Raw genomic sequence first — 12,466 nt, forward strand, 5'->3', positions numbered from 1 at the left:
ATTAGTTAACTAGTAGCAATTTGAAGTAGTGGCATTGTTTCCTTTGAACAGCAAAGCATATAAGCAGGTTAGGACAAAAGGCAAGCTAGAATGACTTGGCAGTCCAAACAATAACTCATCCTTACCCACACTATAGAAAGCCTAGAGAGTCTGCATGTACTATTAAGATCAGAAACGACAAATTAATATCTTGGAATCAATGACTGAATACATTGCATTTGCAGTAACAGTTCACATTACAGTGTGGATTTTATTTTTTAAGCACTGGTCATAATTAGTTTCTCATGACACTCCATGTCCATTAATCCAAGCTCATCCAAAACTCTGCAGCCAGTATCCTAACCTATACCATGCCTGGTCAATTCTAAAATTAATTATAAAATTCTCAAGCAATTCAATTTTCCCAATGAAAGAATTTATTAAAATTACCATCTGTACATTTATACAATTAGGTATGTCATGAAATATTTACAGTGCAAAGTTTGATAGCAGAGCAGTTAGACACAACGATTAAAGTAGAAATTACCTCATTGTATTAGACAATTCTCAACAGTTAAAACATTTCCACTTGTATATCATCAGGCTTACATGAGCGGACAGAGAAAATAATGTCTAGTTCCTAACGCAACATATACATTTCTGCTGCTAGCACTACTGTATATGCATACAACTACCAAACCACAGAAACAGTAAGTGCATATCTGTGTTTCAATAGTAAACATGCACTATGATTCAGTTTTCCACACTTAATTACATTGTTTAAATTTATTAAAACCTTTAAACTGGGTTACTTGCCATTTGAAGCAAATGCTTTTGTTTTCCTTTTAAAATCTGATACAATTCACAAATTGTAAAAATGTGAACTTTTTAGTAGAAACTGTTTACATCATACTTTAGGAGGTGTCTCCAAGTCAGTAAAGAATTGGAAGTCACCACTGATATTTCCTTTTAAACGTTAAATATATAAAACAAAATGCAACTGGAAACAGAGGTGTTAATGAGGATTTGATATGGAAGAAATACTGTAAAGAAAGTGTAAAGCGTGATCTAATTTTTGTATATTGGTTAGCAAGATGTTCAAAACACATCTTCAAACTTTTAAAAAAGGTGAAATGAAACCAGAACATATCTTTCATCCAATATTTTAAAAAATCTTCAGCAACTAGTGATACAGATCAACCTGGAAAAGATCCATGTGACCTAGCTGAAGGTTTTCTTTATAAATCAAGATTTATATATTAAATGCTTATTATGAAAGCATAATTAGTCCTAGATAGAATATTACTTAAACAAAATGCAGTGTTAAGAGCTAATTGGGTTACATTATGTTAATAAATGAACAGTTGCATTGATAAATATAGTTGCGGATTAAACAGATACTTAACTGGATAAAAGTGAATATTTATTCTCATTTTAACAGATTTGAAAGTCAAACATTTTACTTCATGAAAATTTATGTTTCAAGAACATTTAGCTAAATCAGTATTCTCAAAGTAGCCAAGAAATATTCTTGCCAAATTCAAAAGAATTGCTGAAACTAAAATCTTTTCAGTCAGCTTCTTATTCTAATCTCCCAATTCTTTCCCTTTAAAAGTCAGTGGAAACTTCATGCATGTGTCATGTCAGGATATACAGATTCAAACACCTGGCATATCAGAAATCAGACAACGTTTGTTCTCTTGGATCCTTTCTGTTGTTCTTCCATCACCATCATTCATTGACAGCCTGTAATTCATTATCACTGATGGAAAACTCAGATTTAAGACATGGGTATGAAGAAAAAGTAAAATGCTTTGTAAATTCATTATGTAAAAGAACTAGTCAGGACCAAGGAATAGATACATGTACAGCATCATACCATTAATATGTGAAACAAACTGTCAGGTTTTGAAATATATACATACTGGGACACACAAATCCATTGTTCATACTTTAAAGTTATTCAATTACAGAATTATTGGACCACAGTCTATTACAGATGCTCAAATGATCCAAAACTCAGTTCTTCCAAGAGCAGCAAGAACAGCCTTTACAAATACAATGGAAGGCAAAAGATCAAGGGATAAAGTATGACACTTGCACATTCACTGGACAACCTTCCCAAACCATCCACTACAGGACAGCTGTCTTTGTCAATGAACATGGCCAGGTCTTCAGACAGTGTTTTCTGCATGTTGCAAACTACAGCTATTAGCATCATTCTTAGTGGGAAATTCTAGAAGTTCCAGTAATGCTTGGCTGCATTTACTTTGTAAATCAGGTGCTGTCCATTGGAAAATTCTAGATGGAGACTGGCTTCTTTTTCTTCTTCCTTGATTAGCAGCATGTTCCTCTTCCTTCTGGTGATCTTCAACAAGGTAATTTTTCAAGTGACCATCCCACCATGTCAAGGCCACTATTTCATGACTGATTTCTGCGACTGGCAAAATTCTGATCAGTAGCAGGCAGGCTGTGGTGTTTTGTGGCACACTGGATGTGAGCAAGATCTCCGTCTGGATATCGCACAAAGACTGATTCTGTGAAAAAGCCCTGGCATATTTGGCAGACTTTTTTATCTGAAAGTGTAATAATGTTTCCTCTTGATTTTACCTGAAGAGTGTGGAGTAGAAAGCAAAAACAGGGGACTATTTTTCAGTTCACCTCAGTTTAAGATCTTAAAAACTTGCACTGAGTAGATATTTACCAACCTAACGGTACAGAATATTGCAAGATACCTTGCAAAAATTGTAACTGAGGAAAAGAAAACAAAAAACTTTTTATATTGCGCTGCATAAAACAAGTGTTGTGGGCATTGTCTTTGTAAATCATGTCCTTGACTTTGAAACATGATTTTTTTGGGTCCTGCCACTTAGAAGTTTTAACTAAACCTTCATACAAATAGCTGCTTAGCTCACCATCTGGTCCATATCTCCTATCTTGCGGCTGACAGAAAAAGAATATATTTTTGCAACATAAAAGGTGAAGCCAGTGGCGGTTGTGTAACACACAGCATTTAATGCTTTGCTCTTTGTGAACATTTACCTTGGGAATACAGTAAGAAGTTTCTTAATGCCTAATGCGTACTCCATGCAGAGGTAAAGTCAAAACAAGACTCATCTTTTTGGGACCCATAGATAGGCAGAGGAAGTGAATTCTTGATTAACACTCTAATACTACTCTTGTACAGTAGATGCCGTTAATTCTTCAGCTTAATAAGACAAACATACTTTCAACAATTACAACATTGCATTCTCAATGCCTATTCAGATTTCCCTTAGAACCCCAGAAGGACAAGACAGTGTGATTAGGCATAGAGAGTTGGTCACCAACTAAAAGTAAATCTTTGGACAATTTATTTGCTCTAAGCTCCCACCCAACTAAACCCTAATGGATATAGGCCCAAACCTTTAATCAGAAGATAAAAACCCATGCCCATTAGCAGTCGAGTCAATCTTCTCAGAACTGCTTCAAATGAACATACATCTATTTTTAAAACAAAGAAACTAAAATGTACCCTGTTATTATATCTGCCTTCCTAATGACTTGTGGGTCCATCATACTAACCTTCAGTGATTCATAAATTAGGAGACTATTCCCCCTATTCCTTAGATTTGTACAATTTCTCTCTATTTAAATAATATATTGCTTTTCTATTCTTTTTGCTAAAGTTCTCGTTCCCACATAATACTCTACTTACCACACTTTTGCCCATGCATTTAGCCATATGTATATCCCTCTTAGGGGAAACTCTACGTCCTCTTCACAACTTACTTTCCTATCTGTCTTTGTACCATCATTAAGTTTAGCAACTGCACATTTACTCCTTTCATCCAAATCACTTGTATAGATTTGCAAATAATAGAAACCCCAATTCTGATCGCAGTGGCACGCCACTCATCATATCACACCACCCAAAATTGACACATTAAGGGATAGCGTCTGACATGACAGCATGGCAGTGGTTTGACTGACAGAGATACTGGAAAGTATCCATGAGGGTAGAGTTTAATAACAGGAGAGATGTTGTGATCCACAGGCCAAGCACCTGTCAATGCAATCATCAATCTTAAAAAGGTGGTGAATGACAAAGACCTTACTTGCAAGTGGATGTGCGCTGTTGAGGGAGAGGCAGAGGACTGATAATTACTGATCTGCTGGCAGAATCCAGGCAGTCAGGAATGAAAGGGGTCAGCAAGACAAGGAGTCTGACTAGATTAAATTAAGCTCTTTGGTAATAATACATTTATATAAGTACAACATTGCCTTAAAAGTATAATGTTTCTGAAGTTCTCAATTATATTAATTCCTTATCATTATGGAATAGGATAAGGAAGATAAAGAGAAATATTTATTTATACACCAGCAGATATTAGTTATTATCTCAATATAGAAATGTAACTTCAAATTTAGAATAGTTCCATTTGTAATGCTTGATTTCTTTTCAACTTCATCTCATATGGAAAATTGAAAAAACATATGTAATTTAGGTGTAAGATTTCATTCTACAGAAAGCTACCCACCTTTGCATATTTATAATTTAAGTTTTCAGATCTTGCCAAGCCTGATGTAAGTTCTGCTGTGCACTTGGAATGAAAGCTCCCTCTTATTGCCCTGGTTAGGAATGGTGAAAGCAGTTGAATTGACCAATTATCAGGGACCTGCTGTAAAACTCGAACTGCATCAAATTCAACAGCGTGGTTATTTAGAAGGTCCACACCAGCCATTGCTAATGCATCACTGGTGACACCTGGCTGCAGGTAAAGTGCTAATAACATGTGAAAGAGCCTTTGCCGACATGTAGAATCTTTTCCGTCAGAATTCCACAAACAGTAGTCCTCAGCTGCTTCGAAATCCTTTAACTTGTGAACTAGGATTTCAAGAGCTTTCTCATGCTCTTCCAGTTTTCCATGTAATATTGCACATTCCATATAGAGATCAGTGTCTTTAATTTTACCTGCGAGGGGGAAGAGGAGAATAAAAATGAGTTTCTGCCTTTCTAGATGGCACAGTGTAAAGCAATTACTTTTCAAAATCAAACAATATGAATATATGGTGATGCATACAACAAGCCAGGTGCACATACTTTCCAACAAAATGTCAGCAGCTTCATAAAAATCCAACAGATGAGCAGAGTGTGCACAGATTTCTCTTATTCAAGAATTTCCTACTTTAAATTTATTCTTTTCATGGGATGTGGGTATTGCCCGTCCCTAATTTGGCTTAAACTGAGTGTCCGGCTAGACTATTTCAGGGGCAGTCAAGAGTCAACTATATTGCTTTGGATCAGCAATCACTTGTGGGCAAGACCAGGTAAGGTTGGCAGATTTCCTTCTCTACAGGATATTTGTGAACCAGTTAGATTTTTGCAATAATTGAACAGTAGTTTCATGGTCACCATTACAAAGCTAAGCTTTCATTTCAGATTTAACAAAGTGTAGAGCTGGATGAACACAGCAGGCCAAGCAGCATCTTAGCAGTGGAAAAGCTGCTGATGTTTCGGAAGGGTCTAGGCTCCACACTTTGTTACCTCAGATTCTCCAACATCTGCAGTTTGTTTTATCTATTTCTGTGAGCTATAAATTCTATGAGCTATGATAGAATTTGAACCCATTTTCCCAGAGAATTTTACATGCAAAAGAAATCTGATGTTAGTCTATACCAACTCATGTCAATTACTTGCTGGCCTTTCAACATCAGTATCTGTTAATTATCAACAGAACAGCACACTACTCAAGGCAAGCCAATAATTATGTCTTTTCTTTGACTAGAAAATCAATGAGACAGTTAGATAAAGCTAGACTTCGAATGGAATAAACAAGGAAGAACAAAGCTACTTGTCTCCTTTTTGTGTAATGAATACATAGGCTATGAAAATATATTTATTTTCAAGTGAATACTGTAAGCTTAAATATTATAGATTTTCCTTGCATTTCTTTCAAATATTAAATTTGTGACAATATGATGGCAAGATTTACCTAGCAAAAGATGAACTCTATAGAGATTAGAGTGTTGTAGCAGGATCTTGAGACTGCGACGAGCTGAAATTAGTTCTTCTGAAATGCTACCTGACTGGGAGTGCAATTTTAGAACTTTATCCAGGTACAGTATAGCCAAATGAGTGTGGTATTTTTCCTTCTGTAGATGAAAATAAATCAAGAATAATTCAATCCATTGATTAAAAGTAAAAACAGGGAACAAAGATTTAACAGAAATGGGATAGAAGGGTTTTAGAGCTATCAATCAGATAGATAGAACACAATGGTCTTATGTGTTCGTAAATGACTATCAAGCCAGATTTAGACAATCTGAACTGCAGCCACAGCAACCAAGAAAGGATATTTAATGGAAGGAAGCATCTCTGGAAATACAACATGAATGAAACTAAAATATATAAATATTTGAATGGATTGAGTTTAAAAACTCTGAAAGGACATAAGGACTCAAATTCAAACCACTGAAGGGAATACGGCAAATTTTATTTCAACGAGCACCTTAATAAACCAACAAAAACTATACATCTCAAATACTGGAGGTTTATTGTATTATTGCAATGTCTGAATGGTCAGTTGAGCGTGCAAGTCAGAAGGCTCTCTGCCGGTAAGTTTTATTTAAGGTGACGTTGATTATTATATAAGTGATTTACACTGTAAATAAAAGTATAACAGCAATGTGTATTTCTCCTGCATAATATTTCTATTATTTAGTGTGTGTTTTCACACTGATTATGTGGGTGTCCTGATCAACCAGAATATTTGATCCACTAGTACACTCCTGATACCATAGGTGTTGGTTAATAAAAAGCTTGCTATACTTCAAATTGATGTTAGAAATGTTTTCAAATGGATGATTAACAAATGGAACAGATTTCCATGTTGGAGTAATGAAGGCGATCCATTTAACTGTTTTAACAGTTGGCTGCTGTTGTGAAGTGCAGGGAGAGAAGAATTTGAGACTATGACCTTTCATGATGCATAAGCTAAGCAGGGTCAAGTGGTCTTCTCCTTCCAAGGAATACATTTCTAGTTAGCTATGTTAAAAAGATAATTTCAAATGTTAAATTTCTAAAGAAATGTATTCCACTACAAGTTATGTACACAGTGATGGCTGCTCAATTTGGTATAGGGATAACAGTACCATTCAGCTTTTTATTAAGCATTTGCATGATTTATTGGCTCCAGTAGAAACAGTGGCAAGTTCTTTTTTTGTTAAACCTAGAGTTTTCCTAGAGAAAGAACAAAGAAAGAAAGTACAGGCTACTAGACTAGGTGGGATTCAGGTTCACACAGAAGAGGTATTAGAAATCCTTCAGAAGGTGAAGATAGATAAGTCCCCTGGGTCGGATGGGATTTATCCTCGGATCCTCTGGGAAGCCAGGGAGGAGATTGCCGAGCATTTGGCATTGATCTTTAACTCGCCATTGTCTACAGGAATAGTGCCAGATGACTGAAGGATAGCAAATGTGGTTCCCCTGTTCAAGAAGGGGAGTAGAGACAACCCTGGTAATTATAGACCAGTGAGCCTTACTTCAGTTGTTTGTAAAGTGCTGGAAAAGGTTATAAGGGATAGGATTTATAATCATCTAGAAAAGAATAAATTGATTAGGGGTAGTCAGGACGGTTTTGTGAAGGGAAGGTCGTGCCTCACAAAGCTTATTGAGTTCTTTGAGAAGGTGACCAAACAGGTAGATGAGAGTAAACCAGTTGATGTGGTGTATATGGATTTCAGCAAGGCATTCGATAAGGTTCCCCACAATAGGCTATTGTACAAAATGCGGAGGAATGGAATTGTGGGAGATATAGCAGTTTGGATCGGAAATTGGCTTGCTGAAAGAAAACAGGGTGGTAGTTGATGGGAAATGTTCATCCTGGAGACCAGTTACTAGTGGTGTACCGCAAGGGTCGGTGTTGGGTCCACTGCTGTTTGTCATTTTTATAAATGACCTGGATGAGGGCGTAGAAGGATGTGTTAGTAAATTTGCAGACGACACTAAGGTCGGTGGAGTTGTGGCTGGTGACGAAGGATGCTGTAGGTTGCAGAGAGACGTAGATAAGCTGCAGAGCTGGGCTGAGAGATGGCAAATGGAGTTTAATGCAGACAAGTGTGAGGTGATGCACTTTGGTAGGAGTAACCGGAAGGCAAAGTACAGGGCTAATGGTAAGATTCTTAGTAGTGTAGATGAGCAGAGAGATCTCGGTGTCCATGTACACAGATCCTTGAAAGTTTCCACCCAGGTTGACAGGGCTGTTAAGAAGGCGTACAGTGTTTTAGCTTTTATTAATAGAGGGATCGAGTTCCGGAACCAAGAGGTTATGCTGCAGCTGTACAAAACTCTGGTGCGGCCACACTTGGAGTATTGCGCATAGTTCTGGTCACCGCATTATAAGAAGGATGTGGAAGCTTTGGAAAGGGTGCAGAGGAGATTTACTAGGATGTTGCCTGGTATGGAGGGAAGGTCTTACGAGGAAAGGCTGAGGGACTTGAGGCTGTTTTCATTAGAGAGAAGAAGGTTGAGAGGTGACTTAATTGAAACATACAAAATAATCAGAGGGTTAGATAGGGTGGATAGGGAGAGCCTTCTTCCTAGGATGGTGACAGCGAGCACGAGGGGGCATAGCTTTAAATTGAGGGGTGAAAGATATAGGACAGATGTCAGAGGTAGTTTCTTTACTCAGAGAGTAGTAAGGGAATGGAACGCTTTGCCTGCAACGGTAGTAGATTCGCCAACTTTAGGTACATTTAAGTCGTGACTGGACAAGCATATGGACGTACATGGAATAGCGTAGGTTAGATGGGCTTGAGATCGGTATGACAGGTCGGCACAACATCGAGGGCCGAAGGGCCTGTACTGTGCTGTAATGTTCTATGTTCTATTTATACTGTACATTTATGCATTGCAAACAGTGGCAATATTTTTCAATTTTCAAGCTGTAGATTCAAATTACAAGGATTGCTGAAAATTCACCTGAACATTTCTATCAAATACCAAGTGTTCCAAGTACGTGACAACAGCTTTCTTGTGCTTGTGAAGGTAGTTGACAATGTCATCCGGATTCATACTTGTCTGGCTTTCATCCAAGGGTCGCCTTGTGAAAATCTGTACACCAACCTACATTAGAACAGGAGAGGGATAAGTATACCACTGTAGAGATTCCCAATTTATTTCATCTTGAACACTTCGTAAAAAAATCAGATTTATCACATGACACAATCTTTGTGAATTTCTCAATTAAATCAAATAAACACAAGCCTGCAAATGCTTGACAGAGGTGTTTGCAGGGAATAATCTCTCCTCCTCAAGCCCAATATGTCTGCAGGCTTGTTTGGCTTGACAAAATTTAGAAATGATCTTCATCGACAATCACACGTTCAGTACCCCATAGTTTGCCTATCTAGCTTGGTATATATACAATTTGCAGTTTGTTCTGTTGAACAAGTTTTTGTTAGGGAAATATTTTCATAGCAGATTCATTCAGTACCAATTCTGAAGCTGGTTGGTACTGCATGATAAATATTCAAATTCTTACAGATTGATTTTTAGTTTTAAAAATGCCACACCTGTACAAAAGAGATTAATAAGAGATTATCAAAACAATTTTACAGTTTTTAAGACATTTTCTAATAAAAAAACTTTTCAGTCTCTATTCCCTGCAGCTAAAGGAAACTTGCACCATTTTTGTTTAAAAGGCTTTTTATGCTCATAGTTATAATAAATAAACATAACTTAATATTGTAAGAAAAGAAATTAATTCGGTATTTTAGTTCTGAAAATAATTCCGTGTTGCTATCAAAATAAAGTTGTGCTTGTAAATGATTACAAAATGCCTCCTCTTCATACAATCTACATTAAATTTCCAGATGAGGCCAAATTGCCAAACAATAATAACAAATATGAAAGACAATGACAACCCATGTAACACCTATACTCATGAAACAAAACAACAAACCTCTTCATTTTTCCGCAAGGCCCAGTCTGCGTACTTCCACACCAGTTCATGGTTAGAGCAGAAACTGAGAAAATCCACAATATATTCAAAAAGATCTGAACGGGTTGTATCCTGAAGCTGTCCTTCAACTATCTTCACCCATAACTATTAGAAACAAAAAAATGAAAAAAAAAATTGTATAAATGCCTCAAATTGTCAGAAACATCATCAATAAATATCAAGTGTGAAAGAGATTGAGAGGGTTTTGAAATAAAAGAGGCAATGAAGTCTGTAATCCATAGTCTAGTGAACACCCTCATGTCCAAACAAAGCTGGGCATTAAATTATAAACTGAAAAGGTCTTTGCCATAGGCACAGTAAGTAAATGTTGTACTAAAGCACGAAGCCAGCACCACCTTTGAATAGACCACTGGTGCTGAACAATATTGCAGCACATGAGAATAGAACTAAGACAAAATCATTAATGTTTTATAGTTAACTAAGGGTCGAATGGTGGAAACTGATAAGGTAAATGGGAGGAACAAAGTCCCTTAATCTGAAACACCTCAAATACTTTTTCATCTAACTCAAAGAGAACAGATTAGGTAGCTACCTTGTCAAATCCCTGCGCTGTTCACAACTATGGCTCATGCTCTTTCACATTCACTAATGCAGTTACGTAAGTTGAATGCCTGTCTTTTGCCCTTCTTCACGGGTCCAATTAAGCTCAAAACAGACTTCAGGAGCAGCATCGTCACATTATCCCCTCCACACTATCTCTCCCCTGCACTCCCTGCCAACCACACACACACACAGCAACCCTGCATTGTTTCCCTTTACAAATTCTGCAGTTGTAATTTCTTAAAAGTTTTGACAAAGGATTTATAACTCAAATGCTAACACATCCATTCTTTACAGATGATATGGAGGTGTCGGTGCTAAACTGGAGTGGACCTAGTCAGAAGTCACATGAAATCAGGTTATTGTCCAATGGATTTATTTGAAATCACAAGCTTTTGGAGCAGTGCTGCTTCACGTGACGAATCGGTACTCTAAAAGCTTGTGATTTTGAATAAACCCATTGGAAAATAACCTGGTGTCCTGTGACTTCACTCTTTACAACGATACTTCCTTGTCTGCCAAATGTTTAACATTTTCTGATTACACTTGAGATGTCTACCATCTCCTTTCAACATTCGTTGCTCAAACAAAATGTTTGCTCATCATCCCCAGGATTTTAATAACTATCATTTACGGCCACTTTGTAGAACCAGAATGCAAGAATGCCAAAATTGGGTAACCAATTGGAACAATTTATATGATAAGGGGAAATGAATGCTGACAATTTCCTGGTAGTACAAGGCTTGAAGATATTTCTTTTATTTGCAGAGAAGATGTCCCTGCATATGAATGTATCTAATTTCTATCAAGTGTAAATAAACCACATTAGAAATCTGAAAGATCAAAAAGACATTTGAGCACATTAAGCAGGCAGGTTCATTCTTTTACTATGTACTGGTCATGCAAGTAGTATTTTCAACAAACTGGACGCTACCAATCAGCACTCTGCTCTCATGCAATATAAACTTTGGCTTTCTCCATGAATTTGTATTTTTCTGAAATGTCTTGATGAATGAAAGATGAAAAACTCAGACAAAATTTTGTAGCAATATATATCTTTTTTGATTTACTTGGGGCTGAGGGGTCTAACAGTTTACTGTTGCTTACTCCATAGCAATGCCTCAGTCTGTCGACTGACCAACCATTATCATCCTAAAATACCTTGGAAGGTTTCTGACTGCATCACTGTATGGAAGTGCTAGTGAAATCAGGATTGGGTTTGTCTTTATATCTGACAGACTGTCTGGCTCACATGCAGTACCTCCACTGACAGTGTATAAATTCTTAAAAAAAAATTCTTCCTGTCAATTTTTCCACATAATATAGGCATGATTATCTGCTCAATGATTTCACCTCCATCTATAAATAACTTCATTGCACCCTGTCCCTCAAAGCATGTCATTAAGCGTCAATAATCATATTATTATAATCACAACACTTTTCCATCTGTTTCTCCAGTGGCTTGAAGGTTAAGATTTCAACCTTTATATTTCTGATTCAGGTTAGAGGCTCAATCTTCAATCTGAGCTGAGTTACTTAATTCTAGCTAGAATAGCAACCAAAAAAGTACATTAATACCAAGATTCCCTCAATTAGGAAAGGAAGGGAAGGGGAAGAAAACAGAGTGAAAGTTAATACAACAGGATTATGAACTGATTAGAAGACCACTGATGCAATTGATTCAAACATCCCCTTTCTCAGAAGTAAAATGGTCCCATGATAAAGTTAGGATTTCATTTGATTGAGATTAAATGAAACTCCAATTCAAAATTAAAGACAACAGAAATAAGCAGTGAACATCTGGTTCAAAAACCATACACAGTCTAGTTAACCCTACTCAGCTGGGGGAATAATGGAAAACTTTAACTAATCAAATGTTAACCGAGATAGGGCTACAGCAATGGATAAGGAAAGGAAGAATTTATGAAATTTGTTCTCAAGTA

At 36.8% G+C, this 12,466-nt stretch overlaps 1 protein-coding gene across 6 annotated transcripts in view; it reads right to left on the reverse strand.

Annotated features, from left to right (window-relative positions):
- Window positions 1-409: 409 nt before the first annotated feature.
- tgfbrap1 (transforming growth factor, beta receptor associated protein 1) overlaps window positions 410-12,466 on the reverse strand; it is a 52,523-nt gene continuing 40,466 nt past the window's right edge. For all 6 annotated transcript variants that reach the window (XM_048532300.2, XM_048532294.2, XM_048532295.2 and 3 more), the window contains 5 exons: window positions 9,924-10,067; window positions 8,942-9,085; window positions 5,955-6,114; window positions 4,500-4,933; window positions 410-2,589 (listed from right to left, as the gene is read on the reverse strand). In XM_048532300.2, coding sequence (XP_048388257.1) covers window positions 2,401-2,589; window positions 4,500-4,933; window positions 5,955-6,114; window positions 8,942-9,085; window positions 9,924-10,067 — 1,071 coding nt within the window. In that variant the 3' untranslated portion in view covers window positions 410-2,400. The remainder of the gene's footprint in view (window positions 2,590-4,499; window positions 4,934-5,954; window positions 6,115-8,941; window positions 9,086-9,923; window positions 10,068-12,466) is intronic.

Source organism: Stegostoma tigrinum, chromosome 6 (assembly GCF_030684315.1).
Source record: "Stegostoma tigrinum isolate sSteTig4 chromosome 6, sSteTig4.hap1, whole genome shotgun sequence".
Lineage (NCBI taxonomy): Eukaryota > Metazoa > Chordata > Chondrichthyes > Orectolobiformes > Stegostomatidae > Stegostoma > Stegostoma tigrinum.